The following is a 14,759-nucleotide window of genomic DNA, read 5'->3' on the forward strand; positions in this document are numbered from 1 at the left end:
TGACGTAGGCATTCATTGTGACATAGTGTTAGCCTGCTGTTGATCTGACAATAAGTCAGAAGGAGGATCACGTGCATCCAGACAGGGGTTGACCGTGGGTAACTGAAACCATGGAAAGGCAAAGTACTGTGGATCTTATGGATTCTTTAACTGAGAGCACACAAAATTTTGCACAAGGCTCTTGTCATATGGAGAATTCCAGCAAGTTCAGAAGGAGATTCTTTTCAGTTGTGTCTTCACTTCCCATGAATAGTAGGAATAAGCCTGAAATATCACACTAGCTCAGTTGAGCCTTTTGGAGGGGCTTTTCCTCCCAGACAGATGGGAAATAAAGAATATTGTCTTGTCTTCTACTTGAACTCAGATACTACCTGAAAGTATAATTTATTGATTTATTTAGGTGAATGAAACTTTGACCAAGAATGTGTGCATCCCCAACTGGCCAGCAAACTATGCTATTTTAATATGTGCATAACACCTAGTCTTACCAAATCTCAAATGTCTGTTCTGTTAGTGGAAAGATACAGAGGGGTACCTCATCTCTTTGAGGACTTCAGTGTAATCTGTTTGGGAACTTAGAGAGAGGAGTTGCCTGTTTGCTCATTGCTCTGAGGAAAGTGACAGTATCCTCTACATTTTTCGCAGATGTTTCACAACTAAGTGGCAACTTATAAGACACTAATAGAACACGCTCACCTCTCATAGAGCGAATTCTTGCTTGGAATGCAGATTTTCCTACAATATTTCAGGATAATAATTGATAAATAGGCCATGAAAAATATTGTCAGCCATAAATTACAGCAATGGAAAAATAAATATTCTTGGTCACAACTAAGCTAGGACTTGCAAAATCAAAATCTCCGTTCAGAGAAGGAACTTAGCTCTAATGACCCTTGAATATCTATGCAATAAATTTTATTTTGGATTTTAGTTTGGCATTATATGCTAAATTGACTCTGCTACTCTTTAATATGTATTTGTCTTCTTTAATGACCATCTTGTCTTCTAAAATTATCTTACTGCCCTTTATGCATCCATAGTAACTTTTACCCTTACTACAAAATTTCAGCTTGTTCAGAGAAAGCTGCTGAGAATGATTTTTTTTTTATTTATGGACTAAGATTTATTTTAAAGTTTAATGTGGTCATCAAAGGTTAATGAGTCCCAAGCTTATAAATTAAACTACCTAAAGACTCACTCAGCATCTCTAGACTGATTCAGTAATGAGACTAAAAGTAGCAAAAAAAAAAAAAAAAAAAGAATACATATGTACACCCATATCTTATACATGTACATATAGAGAGAATTTTATGGAAATGTGGGTATTTTGAGATAAAGCAATTTGTGGTATGGCATTTATAATCTCCAGACATTTAGAGGTGCCATTTCCAAAGGAAATTTGTTTCTGTTCAAATTTTATAAGCCCATAAATAAGTTAAGGGTGGGGAGTTAAAAGAACCAATACAACATGCCAGTGTGTTCCATCCACACATGTCTAAGCATGCATGTGTGCATGTGGGTGTGTGCACGTGCGCGCGCACACACACACACACAGCATTGCCAGTGAGGATGATATCATCCTGAAGAAAGAATATATCCACATTCTTTAACATAAGCATACATAAGATTTTTCCTCAAAGTCTTATTTCCTGAGGAATTTCAGCATGTTCAAGGAGATTCTTTTCAATGTTTCTTCATGTCATATCACATGAAAAAACCTGAAGTAACAAATGACCCCATTTAACATTAGATGGACAATCTGGCAGAACTTGGTCATTGATCGCACTGACGCAAAAACCTTGACTCTATAGAACCTTGGTCCTGTAGAATCTCATAAATAAATATGCAGTAGTTTTTCCATGGTCAATCTAATATTTATAATGTGTATAAAAATGCATGTTTCATCACAGTTAAAGGTAAAAGAGCTTTGTTATAACAGTGAATGGCTTGACAATGTAAAAAAATAACTCAGCAAAGAAAATTAAATCCTGAAAGTGTTATCATTCAATCTAGACCTTGATGCATCATATGTTTATCTGAAATAACAAAAGGGTATTTAAAAGTACATATTTCTAATTATAGAAGTCACCTGAGTTTTATTATAGAAAATTTGTGAAATACACAAAAGCACTAAAAAAATAAAAGTTATCCCTATGTGTACTGCTCAGGGAGGGCTGTTGGTAATAGTAATATTATGATCTATAATCCCAAAGCTCAGAAGCCTCTGAAAACCTTGGAAATGTTTCTGTAATTTTCATGAAATTCTTTTGGCAGTCAAATATGACCTGAAATCATATGGAGCTGATCTATTTATCCTACTTGATAAAAATTTCATGTTTTGCTACAGGAATATTTGTATGTTTATTAGAGGGTGCTGCCGCAGGTGCACTGGGAGTATTTCATAATATCTAATGTTAGCACTGTGTTATTTTTATTAAAAAATCAGAAAATTCAGAATTCTGAAACAAATATGACATCAAAGTTTCCAGATTAGGTATTTTGAACCTTCTAGCATTCTCATCTTTCGTGAAATGCCTGGATAATTTTTTAATAATTTAAACGTTACTCTATGTAACATTTTGTAACTTTTATTTTCCTATGTTAGCCAGTAGTTTGATGAAACATGATTTTAATAGTTGCAAAATATTTTATATTATTTTACATAGCTTATTTAACTAATATTTTGTTGTTGACACACTTGGTAAAAGAAAAAAATTAATTACAGAAGCTAACAGTTAACATTACCAGCTCTTCTTCGAATATATAAATATATCAGTATCTGAAACCCTACCCAGTATCATTAGCATTATTCTACAAACTCCGAGAAGGAGAAGGAGGGGATATTCATTCACTTTTATGCTTAAGCCATTAAAGGGTTCTAAATTTAAATTCACTGATGAGCCAAATTTCTTCTTATAATGAACTGTTCAGCTAAACTAAATATTATATCATAAAACATATTCCATTTTTCCACTAGCTGAATGAAGCATTAGTGTAATCGTGTATTTCTTTGATGGCATTCTGCCAATCCGAAATGTGTATGGCCATGCTTAGCAGTGCCAGATTCTCAGTGATGCTATTGTTGATGGGGTGGTTCTGTGAGATCAGAAATGCTCTATGAATCACCAAACACATTAAATTAAGTTTGCTGCAGATTCCATGTCATGGCATTTTAGCTGGCCATCCTTACCCTTTGAAAGCAGGTATTTGTATCTATCATCTATATCATGTTTTTAGCCAACATAGATGTTTAATTTCAATAGTCAAAATATTTGATCAACTAAAATGCCTTGCTTCTAACTATGTAACAGATTTTATGATAGGAACTATTTCTTCTAGGGTCTTCAAGGAATTCCAGGCCTTCCAGGTGCTCCAGGCCCCACTGGACCCCCTGTAAGTTTTCACTAAAGCTATTCCATTCACAGTTCCCATCCGCTGGGATGATGCAAGGTGAACTAGATTCCACATTGCCTTTTGTTCTCTGTGTGTCTATGTAGATTATCCAGCTGTTGCCTAGAAAAATAGCATCCCATGTCTCAAGTTTTCATTTAGTATTACTTAAGGCTGCTCAGGTTCATAGAGATTTGTCATCAGAATTCTATGAGAGTAGAAGCAGTCTGTAATTAAGCTAGTCTATTTGAATAGAAGTTATATGTAAAGGAGCATTCTATTTTTTATTTATAATTTTTCATCATTAACCTTTGTAAGAGATATTCAGATGTTTACACCCTTACATTCTTAAGCACCATAAGCTAAGAATATACATTTTTAAAGGGAAAAAGATGGGCCAAAGATTATCAGATTCAATTTATTTTTTGCCTATTTATCCATTAAAATACCATCTACTTTAGATAACACCTTTTTTTCACTGCCCTTCAAACACAACATCGTGGTCTTTGGTTATACTGTTTTCCTAAAAACTGTTCACCTAAACTAAATATTATATAATAAAACATATTCCATTTTTCCACTAGGTGAATATCTCTTTTCCTTTCTTACTTGCTAAGCCCAACCTGTCACTAATGTGCTGTCGAGTGTAGAGTGGCCAGTTAAAATACAGGACATGTAGTCATATTTGAATTTCATATAAATAAATAACGTTTTTAGCATAAGTTGGTCCCAAATGTTGTATTTTTATTTGCTAAATCTAGCAACCCTACTCAAGTCTCAACTTCTCCAGCAATTCATTTGAGTTCCCATGCAAATTGTATTTCCCACATGAGTAGGCATGTGATCATGTTCCTTTGTGTTGTAAAGCATGGGTTCGCCATAATTAAAATCTTATCATTTATGCCTTCACCACAGTTGTATAGAACAAACCTGGTTTTAAATTTTACATTAAAATTAAAAGTTAAGAGAAGAGCTGTGAAAAGAACCATGGTTATTTTCACTATCCATTCTCAAAGAAGAATTAAAATTAAATTATATTTTCCACTGGTAGGATGCAGATCGCATAACTTAATATGCACGTTGTTAATTCTACCGTGTCTTCAAGTATTTAAAATGTTGATCGCTACCAAAATTATAGCTCATTTAGGAAGGCATAATGTTATGTAAATTGCCATTTTAACAGCAAGGCTAAATTCTTAAATGTATCAAAAGGTTCCAATTAAGGTCATTAAATGTGGTTGGCCAAGGTGAAAAAGCGACCACAAATACAAATTTTACCCTTGCAAGGGCTTATCAGCAGGATACAGCTGCTGTATCAGCCTGAAGACATATAAGCTTATAGGACTGATTTAATTAGGATCAAATGACCTTCAAAACATATCAGTTTTAGCAACCAACTTCCAATGCCTTTTGGCCATTTAGTTGTTTTTTGTGTAACAAACTTGGTTTTGTGTTTTACAGGGCTTGTTAGGAAGAACTGGACATCCTGGCCCCATGGGAATAAAGGGTGACAAGGTACAGAGGAAATGCCTCACTTACTCTCTCAACTGGGGCTTGGGGGATGGCAAGGTGAGACCACTCACAGAGAGATCTGTAAAATCAAGCAAAGCCTGAAAGTAGGAATAATGTCAGGGAATAGTTACTCTGGTAGGGGGCTTGAAAGGACATACACACAAAAATTGGTCTGAATACAGGTTCCTAGGGAAAAAGAATGAATAGAACACTGGTGCCATATAGTAAAAGTCCAAGCTGGATTCAGGGTCCTGGCATCTGGCTATGTACGAGGATGGAGTGGGGGAAGCCTTCTGAAGAGGTGCAGGTAAGATGGTTTGTATCAGGAACTCCAGCCACAGGTACCAAGGCTTCAGACAGCTCGCTGAGAAAATCTGGAAGTTCTGTCCTTTGAGAGTCATAGGGGAAATTTACTAAGGAATTAGGACACTTGTTTTCTGGGGAGTCCAGTTGATTGGACAGATGGGTTGCTATGGTCAGAGGAGTCTCAGGCAGAAAGACCACAGGGCTTCATATGTTTACCCACTTTAGGTCTAAATCGGCTCCACACTGTAAGTCCAGACACAGCCAGCCAACAAGTGAAATAAGATTAGGTACTCAAATGAGGGGAGTAAGAATCAAGAATCCACTTAAGCTACTCAGGTGGCTTCTACTCTGAAATGACCAAAATGGGGCATAGTGGCATCACGAAGCAAAGGAATTCAAAAAAAATTTTTTGAAAGGAGCCATGTGTTTATTTTAGATAGTCTCTGCACATTTTTTTCTGATAGTCTTCCCAAGAAGCTTGCCCAACCCCACCAGCCTTTTTTCTCTGTTCTCTATGGAAATTATTCAGAGATTTGCCTTTTGAAGTTAATGGGAATTCCACACTGAGATGAGCTTTGGGGCACAATCAAGGATGAAAATACGACTTTTAATTGTGCCAGGAAAAAAGAGTCTTTTCAACAGGCACATATTTTTCCTTGTTTGTTGTGCTTTCATAGTTCATGAGAACTATGACATAATTCCCTGGAGGACACTGCTAGCAGTCACCAGCAGATGACATGTCTTAGAGAGCTAGCCACCATCAAAGCAGTTTGGGGAAAGATACAATATACTCGTTGTCACTCATTCTCAGGCAGATACATTGCAATAAAAACTTTACAGTTTATTTTCATTGATAAAGATACAAATAGTTTTTATGACACTTTTTTTTTGTTACTGGAAGAAAGTGGGGAGATTGGAATGAAATCCTTCATCAAAGTCATGGATATGAACTGAAATCCCTCAAAATTTGGGGGCATTATAGGCAGGAATTTTACTGTCTCTGGATTCTTTTTTAATTAACCGTTTCTTGCCATTCCCATGACATTAAGGGACTTAAAGATTTTATGAGGCTATTATTCTAAAAGAAAAGCACAGTTACAGGAAAACCTGGTTAAAGGCATCAAAGGGACCATAATATCTTTGCTTAATATGGATCCGTAAGCATTGTATGTTTTATAAAAACAAAAGTGAAATCCATTTTTCAGGTTTCAGCTTGAATTCATTTTTCACAATTCCATTTTTAGTCTTCTTCTCCTGTAAGCAGAATGTCTGAGGCTGTTTAAACTTTAAAGAACATTTTCCTTAAACAATGTTGTACCACAGTCACTTCTGTTCAATGGGATGTGCCTGACTTGGTTGTAAAGTCTAATATTACCTTAGGGAGTGAAAGAAGTTTCTCCTCCCACAAGACACAACACAGGGTGTGATTTTCTACTTTAGTCAGATTATATGGATGGTCCTCTGGTTCCCCAAAGATGAAGGTGGTAGAGATGAGGCTGAAACTGAGGGGCTGACCCTGGAAGGCATATCCCCAAGCCTGTCCCTGCTTGAAAGTGTGCTACTCTGCACCCCGACAAGGACAGAATTTCCCCAGCTACACTTGAAGTCTAGGGCAGGATCACCCATGCAGCCTAGCTCCATCTAAAAATAAGCTTGATCCCTGGGGCTCACACCCTGGCAATCCGAACGGGTGTGGGAAAAGGCATTCACCTTTCCTGTGGTCTGGGAATGTATTTTCCCAGGTGAAAGAAAAGGCCAAGCTGAATAAGACTTTGCAAGGCTGAAACAAAATCATATTGATTTTAGAATACAGCTCTCTGAGCAAGCACAATCTGGTTCATAAGCTTGTGTAGAAATGTGTAAACCATTGATTTTTGGTCTCTATATCCCTTGCAGGGCAGTGAGGGACCCCCTGGGAGACCCGGACCACCTGGACCGCCTGTGAGTTACTTCAGGTTTAAAACTTAAATTCATATATGTTAATAACTCAGAGATCAGACTACATTTAGATATTCTCAGGGACAAAAGTTGTCTGATACATATGTGTGTGTGTGTGTGTATATACATATATATCAACTTTTATATATGTATGTGTGTGTATATATAATATATATATACATATAAGTATATGTGTGTGTGTATATATATGTGTATATATATGTGTGTATACACACACACACACACACACACACATAGATATATAAATGATAGCCAATGAAGCTTTGGGGAGACCTGATTTTTCCCCTTTAGTGCAGCCCTAATTTGCAGTGCTCAGATTTGCATACTACGGGCATCCCTACTCTGGACTCTGGAGACCTGAGTATGTGCCCTGACTCTCCACTTCCTACCTGAGAGACCCTGGGAGAGTCATTTAACCTCAATGAGCCTCATACATAGAAAAAAGGGGCTTTAAAAAGAGCTCCCTTCTGGCTATGTGAGTTGGTACAGAATTTGGTGTTATGCTATATCTGTTCATTATCATCCACGATGTCTGAGATGCAGAGAAATTCTATTTATATAGCACATAGCAAATAAAATGTACAAGAGCCATCAATGTTTTCGTGCCTGCGATTGAGACAGATGTGCACTTTGTCAAGGAGACTGTGGAGAGGAGAGGTACCACTCTCCGTGGCAAGTCTGCCCTCATGTGGGGCCACGCTTAAATCACAGCAGAGCTTTGGTCCAGGCCAAATGTTCTTTTCCACCCTACCTCACAGGAATATTTTAAGAAACCAAACTCACCTAAGAAAGGACAGGATTCATCTTTCTGAAGGCAAGAAAGATATGTTATTAGGCTGCATGCAGTCACACACTTTATGCACGTAAATAAGATTTGCACTCTGTTTTCTTAACTCTGTTCTTCATTTTGTTTACTTGCCTTTTCCCTTGACAAAGAAGCAAGGTACAAAGCATTTGGGGCTCAAATCCTACAATTCACTCCCTCTCCTGTGGACATAACAATCAAAATTAGCATGAGTTCACAAAAGGGACCTATATTTTACATGGGGTTAGGAAATCTTCTTCCCCTGAATTCTTCAAAACTATTCACTGTTCAAGATAAGTTACATATTGTCTCTAATGAGAAACCTTCTCTGGAAATCTCAGACAAAAATATCTTTCATCTGGCAAGGACTCAGCACACTAAAATACAGTAGGCATTCAACAATTGTCAAATGAGTGAGTGAAATAATAAAGGAATAAATGAATGGAACATTTTTCCTTCCATCACTAGTGTGTTGAAGATGTATGCAAATCCCATTCACTGAACACCATTGGCCACCATCACCCAAAAACAATGAAATGATGGCTTCTTCAGTTTTGTAACTGAAATGTGGAAATCACAAAAGGGAAAAATGCAGGTTGTTGATTCTTTGGGAAATTTTTAAAAGAAGGATAAAAGGCCCCAGTTAAAATTTTATATGCAAATTTTGCCTGAATGCCAAAATGTATGACTTTTTAAAATTTATTTATTATTTGAAAGAGGGAGAGAGAGAATCCCAAGCAGGCTCCGAGCTGTGAGTGTGGAGCCCAACTCCGGGCTCGATCTCATGACTGTGAGATCATGACCTGAGCCAAAACCAAGAGTCGGATGCTCAACCGACTGAGCCACCTAGGCGCCCCCAAACTGTATGATTTTTTAGATTCTCAATTTAGTTCTCTTTCTGTTAGTTACCAGGGGGCTTTCTATTCACAGGTCAGATTTATTAGGAAGTTCTTATTCCCTTTTGTTCTACAGAATATATTTTTGTAGAAACATCCACAAAGGGTTGTGAGTAACATCATTTCCCCCATTTACTTTAATTTTCTACTTAGTATGAAGAGGCCGTAGAAAAAAATTACTTTTCAGTAGCCAAATTGCTCCCTGTTGACATCTTCATCAGCACTACCGTGTTATAGCCTGCAGGTCACCGGGCTGTAAACAGTGAGCATAAATTGGCAATTCAGAAACTGAATTTTAATGAGCAAATAGTATTTTCCTCTGAATGCATTAGCGTCTTATCTGTCAGACCCGAACATTAATCACACCCTCACTGAAAGTCTCTCTGTGCTCCAGGTACAGCTCACATTCCTTTCCATTCCCCACACACCGCCCCCCACCACACACACACATTTTCTTTTGAAAAGCCAACAATAGAAACTTGATTTTATTATACTTGTAGCATTAAACTCCCTTTCTAAAGTAAAATCAGAGAAATATCTTTTGGTAAAAAGATAAAAGATAGACTATTAAGTTAAAAAAGAATAATTCTTTATCTCATCGCTTTCCTAAGGGTGTATCATTCAATGAAGGAAATGGAATGAGCAGTTTATATAAAATCCAGGTATTTACTTTTGTAATTATGTAAAATTATTTTCCAGTGATGAGTTGCTGTAAATTGTTCTCACTGTGTTCTTTCTTTTTTGAAGGGAGGTGTGAATGTTCCCAGTTTTCCAGGCCCCCCTGGCCCCCCTGTGAGTACAGCTGTTCATTACCAAGTATACTTTAGCTGAACAACCACAATAAGTAAACGAACAACTTCTAAGTTCACTGAAAAAAATACATGTTACAAATATAACCAAAATCTTATGCAGTAGGAAATAAATGATAACCAATTATAATAAATAGAGCAAACATACACAGCCTAAATCACGAAAAACAGCATTCTGCATGGTGGTGTCACTTTCTGGATTGTACATCTAAGAACAAAATCAGTGTCCAAGCAGTCACGCTCGTGGGGGTTCCATCAAGTTGTGTTTCTTCATCTTATTCTTCAAATCCAAACCGTAGCAAAATAAAACCTGCAGATATTTCCTGTGTATAAAACAAATTGTATTAAAATGCTCTACATTCTATAATTTTGCTTTTCCATCATTATTTTCAAAGTGACTTCCCATGTTTTTCTTGTAGGGCCCAAAAGGAGACCCTGGTCCAGTGGTATGTATGTTCCCATGCTTTGTGTCATTTAGAAAATACGTCTTTATTAAAGTTTGAACAAAGAGCATCCGAAAAAGATGGCCTGTCTTCTCAGATGTTCATCAGTTAACATGTTGGAAGCAGGAGGCAGGAAACCAAGGAAATACCAGCAATGTGTTCATTTTTAAGATGCTTTGGTCTTGATGCCACTGCCTTTGGCATTTGTCTCTTTTATTAGGATACTTTCAGAATCGCCCTGTGATGGAGGAAGGCACAAATGCAGTTCCTAATAAATGGAGCACTTTTTTCTGCTAGCATTACTTTGATGGTTAACTCAGTGTTAGGTAGATTGTGGAAGAGAAATACTTACTGGAAAGGAATTCCTTAATATGTACCCAGCCTCTCCCTACCCCTCCCCCCAAAAAGAAAGGGACTGTGTGTTTGCTTTGAATGTCTTAGGCAGTTATTCTGTAGGAAATGTGGTATGCTGTCATAAACCTGCTTATTAGGTGTATCAGGAGGTTAACACTCAGCATGGGAAGAAGAGATCACGTCCCCAGCTACCCAGAGGGTAACAGTTGTTCTCAAGCATCCTTCTCAGCCATGGAGCATCATTCTGAAGGTTCTGCCAAATTTATTAGATTCCCTTTATTCCTTGGTAGTTTTTCCTGTCATGTTCTTCTCAAACATATGTCCTTGAATATGTTCTCTCATATTGCACTTGTGTTAACATTTTAACCTTGATTTATACAGTATGCCTGAAAGTCAGATATGCCTGAAACTGAAATAAAGTTTTCAAATTATTTTCCATTGTCATGTGAAAAAAATTAAGTCCCTTTCATTACAATACAGTTTAGTAAAACTAGATGAGTAAATTTTAAAGACCACAAGAAGCATACAAGGTAATCTTTGCATATCTAAATATATTTTCAAAGGACATGCATTAAAGCATATATATTTTGTTATTGGCCAATATATATTAAGAGCCAGTTTTACCTCTGAAAGCATAATTTCAATTTAGATAGTACCAGTTTCTGAACCCCAATAATGTAATTTAGAAGTTTCCTTTGTTTTCTTTTTCATGTAGCCCCCCTTTTATCTGTTAACAATTTTTATGCTTTCACCAATCATATCCTCCACTCTAACTTCAAATTTCTTTTATCTTTTTGATAAAAGTTTCTTGCTGGTCTTTCCCTCTCATACTGACTCACAGCCCCTCTGAATCATGTAGAAGCACCTAGACTTCACACTGACTTTTCTGGAATATTCTTTCAAGTTTTTCATTAATAATTGCATATCAAGGTCATAACATATTTTTAAAAGTATTATAATAAAGAATAAGTTATAATTCACTTGGATTGGAAAACAGGTAGCAACAAAAATATACACAGATTTGAGCAGACTTTGAAGGAATTAAGCTTCAAATTTCTTAGCTACAACAAAAGATAAAGGATAAAAACTGACTGAAGGATGTTCCTTGCTTTTAGAGATGTGATTTAAGTGGGTGAAGCAAAAAACAGAAATCTGGAATATAATGAAATAAACACTGTGTAAACCCTCAGGTTTATCTTACATATACCGTTGAAATGATTCTTTGGGCCCTCTGTCACCACCACCGTGCACCTCCCTTCATTTCACACCAGTTGTCCCCTACAGAAAAATAATACTTTCTTACCATAAAAATAAGCCAGGAATGGTAGAATTATAGGTCAGAGTAGAAAATGAAAAAGTCAATTGGCAGTTGGGGGCGGGGGGAGAGATTTACTCTTCGGCATCCTTCGTTTGCCATGACGGTAGATGTACACCACTGTTTCTAATCTTCTCAGTAAACCTTTATAGAAAAAAATTACCCTTAATTGAATTTATCTTCTGAGGTTCCCCGTTTAATTCCTTTGGTATTTAATTTATAAGCAGCTTCAATTAAATATTTAATTATTAACTACTTTCAAATAAATATTGATTGATTGGGTGACCACCTTCCTCTGTCCTAAGGACTGTTGAGAATGTAAACAAAGAGAATCAAAGAGCTCATTTCCTTTGTCAATAACCCAGGACCTCTTTTACAGAGCTTTATGCAGAATAGAATCTGAACATCTTTTTTTTTTTCGTCTGATTGACAGGTTACATATTAGTGGACCTTTAAAAAGATTTCTAAGGCATGACAAGTATCAAGTCATCTGCCTATTCATTAAGTATTCTGTAATAAGGACAGTATCATAAATAATAATGGAAGTTGGAGCCTTTGTCATATTTTGAAGCAGAGTAGAATTATGCATGCAAGAATATACTTACAGAGAATGAAAGCTCCTTTTCTATGTGATTATGTTGAAAGCATCCAGTGTCCTAAGAAAATATTTGCAGTTAACATTAATTCATTAACAAGGATGTATCAAACAACTACCTACTTTATCTCTCTTAATTTAAAAGCCTTAATGTTTATTTGCTCAAAGTTAGCAGTGTCCTTCACCTAACTTCTTTTTTTTTTTCAATACATGAAACTTATTGTCAAATTGGTTTCCATATAACACCCAGTGCTCATCCCAAAAGTAACTTTTCTAAATATATTCCTTGAGAACCTGCAGTCTCCAGTTGACCTGGGACCATCCACTAGAATATGTAAAAGATTTGTTTTAATGGAAATGCTTACCTATCTTCTCCCAGTGACCCATGAGCTTGAGCTATAACTTTTAGAATCACCGGAGATGCTGCTTCTGGGCCATCCTCTGAAACATTCACAATTCATGTCCTGCTGTGGAGAATACTGAAGGATGGTCAACTTTACTATCAGACCTTCATCTTCCTCTGCTCTTAAGGAGTTTAGCCATATTCTCTGGTCATCTAGCATCCCTGGGTACCTCACAAATAGGCAAACTTCATTAAAGCCTGGCCTTTCCTTTAATTCTTATTGAAATTGGCATTATCACTGACTAGAGGGATTCGTTCTAATTAGATTCTTAATCAGAATAAAAATAATTAATCAGAAATTATATTCATACTTCTCCAGGGACTAGCTTAATCCTCAAACTGTTGACAAACACCGAATGCAAGAATGCAGATGTTTGAAAATAGAGCATACAGATTACTTGCTAAATTGCTAATCCATGTTTGAGGGGATACTTTTTTGGCAAACAAAAAAATCTTTGTGTTTGAAACCAATGCTTAAAAAACTTTATTGGTCATTGTTTCTGAATTTCCTATGTTCATATTTAACAGGGAGAACCTGGTGCAATGGGGTTGCCAGGACTAGAAGGATTTCCAGGTATAAAGGTAAGTACAGGGGTTAAAAATGTCACAGATTCAGCATTCAAAAATGTTTATTGAGCACCTCCTGTTGGACCAGGAACTGTCTTAGGTTTAGATACCTAAGAATACAAAACAGACAAAAATCTCTGCCTTCGAGGAACTTACTTTTTAGGAAGGGGATACAGAAACTAAAATAAACATAAATAATAAATGTTGGTAAGTACTGTGGAAAGAAGGAGAAAGTAGAACCGGTTAAGGGGGCTCAGGTGTGCTAAAGGAGAGGGGTCTATAAATAGGAGTCTGAGAAAGCAAGATCTGAGCAAAGACTTGAAAGCATGAGGGAGAGATAGCCAAGTCCCCTCAACCCTGAAAGAAGAATCCAGTGTATAGCATGGTGATGATAGGTAGTAATACTTTACCATCTACTTGAAATTTGCTAAGTGTTCTTACCACTACGTGAGGTGATAGAGATGTTAACTAGCTTAATTTTGGTGAATATTTTACAGTGTATGAATATATCAAATCATTAAGCTGCATACCATAAATGTATACAATTTTGTGAAACAGTAAATAGCAGGTCTAAATGCCCTGAGACGTGAGCATTGCTGCTACACCAAAGGAGACCAGGGGAATGAGGGAAAGAGAGAGTGGTAGATGAGGTCAGAGAGGTAGGGGTAGAAGTAAGGTGTAGCCCAGCCATGTGGTCACACAAGGCAATACTACTCAAAATGTAGCCAGAGACGACCAGTGCCAGTCTGCAAATTCTGTTATAGATCCTGTGGCAAGGTAAGTATAGATTGAGAATAAGTATTTAAAAACTTGTCTAGCAATTTAACTTTGCTGTGATATTCAAACATGTTATCAGTAAACTCACCTTGGTTCAAGATGTATTAGAACATAGAGGCACCTGGGTGGCTCAGTCAGTTCAGGGTGATAGGCCTGCAGGTGGAAAGCGAGAGTGGAAGCAAGCAAGCCTATTAGAAGACTATTCCCATAGTACAGGTTGGCTCAGATCAAAGTAGAAATGGTGGAGATAGTGAGGAGTGGCTAGAATCTGGATATACTGGGAAAGTAGAACCAAATAAGAGGAGTCAAGGACGACTCCCAAGTTTTTTGACCTGAGAAACTGGCATGATGGGGAAGTCATCACCTGAAATGAGGAATAGGCAGAGGCTGTGTAGACAGGGTGAGGATGATCAGTATAATTTTTGACATGAGGTCAAATTTGGCAGTATCTACTAGAGAGAAAAATAGAAGTAGTGAGTAGGCAACACAATATGAAGGCATGGAGTTTGAAAAAGGAGTCAGTGGAGCATGCTGGGATATCTATATGCTTGGAACAACCAAGTTTAAAACCAGAAGACTTGATAAGATCACCAGGGGAATGACAGTAGATTTCATAAAAGAGGAAAGG

The 14,759-nt window shown here is 36.9% G+C and overlaps 1 protein-coding gene and 1 long non-coding RNA gene across 12 annotated transcripts in view; one reads left to right on the forward strand and one right to left on the reverse strand.

The window, feature by feature from the left end:
* The window catches only part of COL19A1 (collagen type XIX alpha 1 chain), a 394,980-nt gene that overhangs the window by 289,773 nt on the left and 90,448 nt on the right, over nt 1–14,759 (forward strand). For all 8 annotated transcript variants that reach the window (XM_042986625.1, XM_042986628.1, XM_042986630.1 and 5 more), the window contains 7 exons: nt 3,340–3,393; nt 4,852–4,905; nt 7,105–7,149; nt 9,480–9,530; nt 9,616–9,660; nt 10,097–10,123; nt 13,316–13,369. In XM_042986625.1, coding sequence (XP_042842559.1) covers nt 3,340–3,393; nt 4,852–4,905; nt 7,105–7,149; nt 9,480–9,530; nt 9,616–9,660; nt 10,097–10,123; nt 13,316–13,369 — 330 coding nt within the window. The remainder of the gene's footprint in view (nt 1–3,339; nt 3,394–4,851; nt 4,906–7,104; nt 7,150–9,479; nt 9,531–9,615; nt 9,661–10,096; nt 10,124–13,315; nt 13,370–14,759) is intronic.
* Nucleotides 9,001–14,759, reverse strand: part of LOC122238663 — a 29,816-nt gene continuing 24,057 nt past the window's right edge. For 2 of the 4 annotated variants that reach the window (XR_006217706.1, XR_006217703.1), the window contains 6 exons: nt 14,220–14,284; nt 12,750–12,863; nt 12,395–12,445; nt 11,778–11,933; nt 9,826–10,000; nt 9,001–9,121 (listed from right to left, as the gene is read on the reverse strand). This is a non-coding gene — a long non-coding RNA (uncharacterized LOC122238663). Of the gene's footprint in view, nt 9,122–9,825; nt 10,001–10,611; nt 10,884–11,777; nt 11,934–12,394; nt 12,446–12,749; nt 12,864–14,219; nt 14,285–14,759 lie in introns of those variants that run through there. The other 2 variants (XR_006217705.1, XR_006217704.1) reach the window with 2 other exon arrangements.

The sequence above is a fragment of the Panthera tigris genome, chromosome B2 (assembly GCF_018350195.1).
Source record: "Panthera tigris isolate Pti1 chromosome B2, P.tigris_Pti1_mat1.1, whole genome shotgun sequence".
NCBI lineage: Eukaryota > Metazoa > Chordata > Mammalia > Carnivora > Felidae > Panthera > Panthera tigris.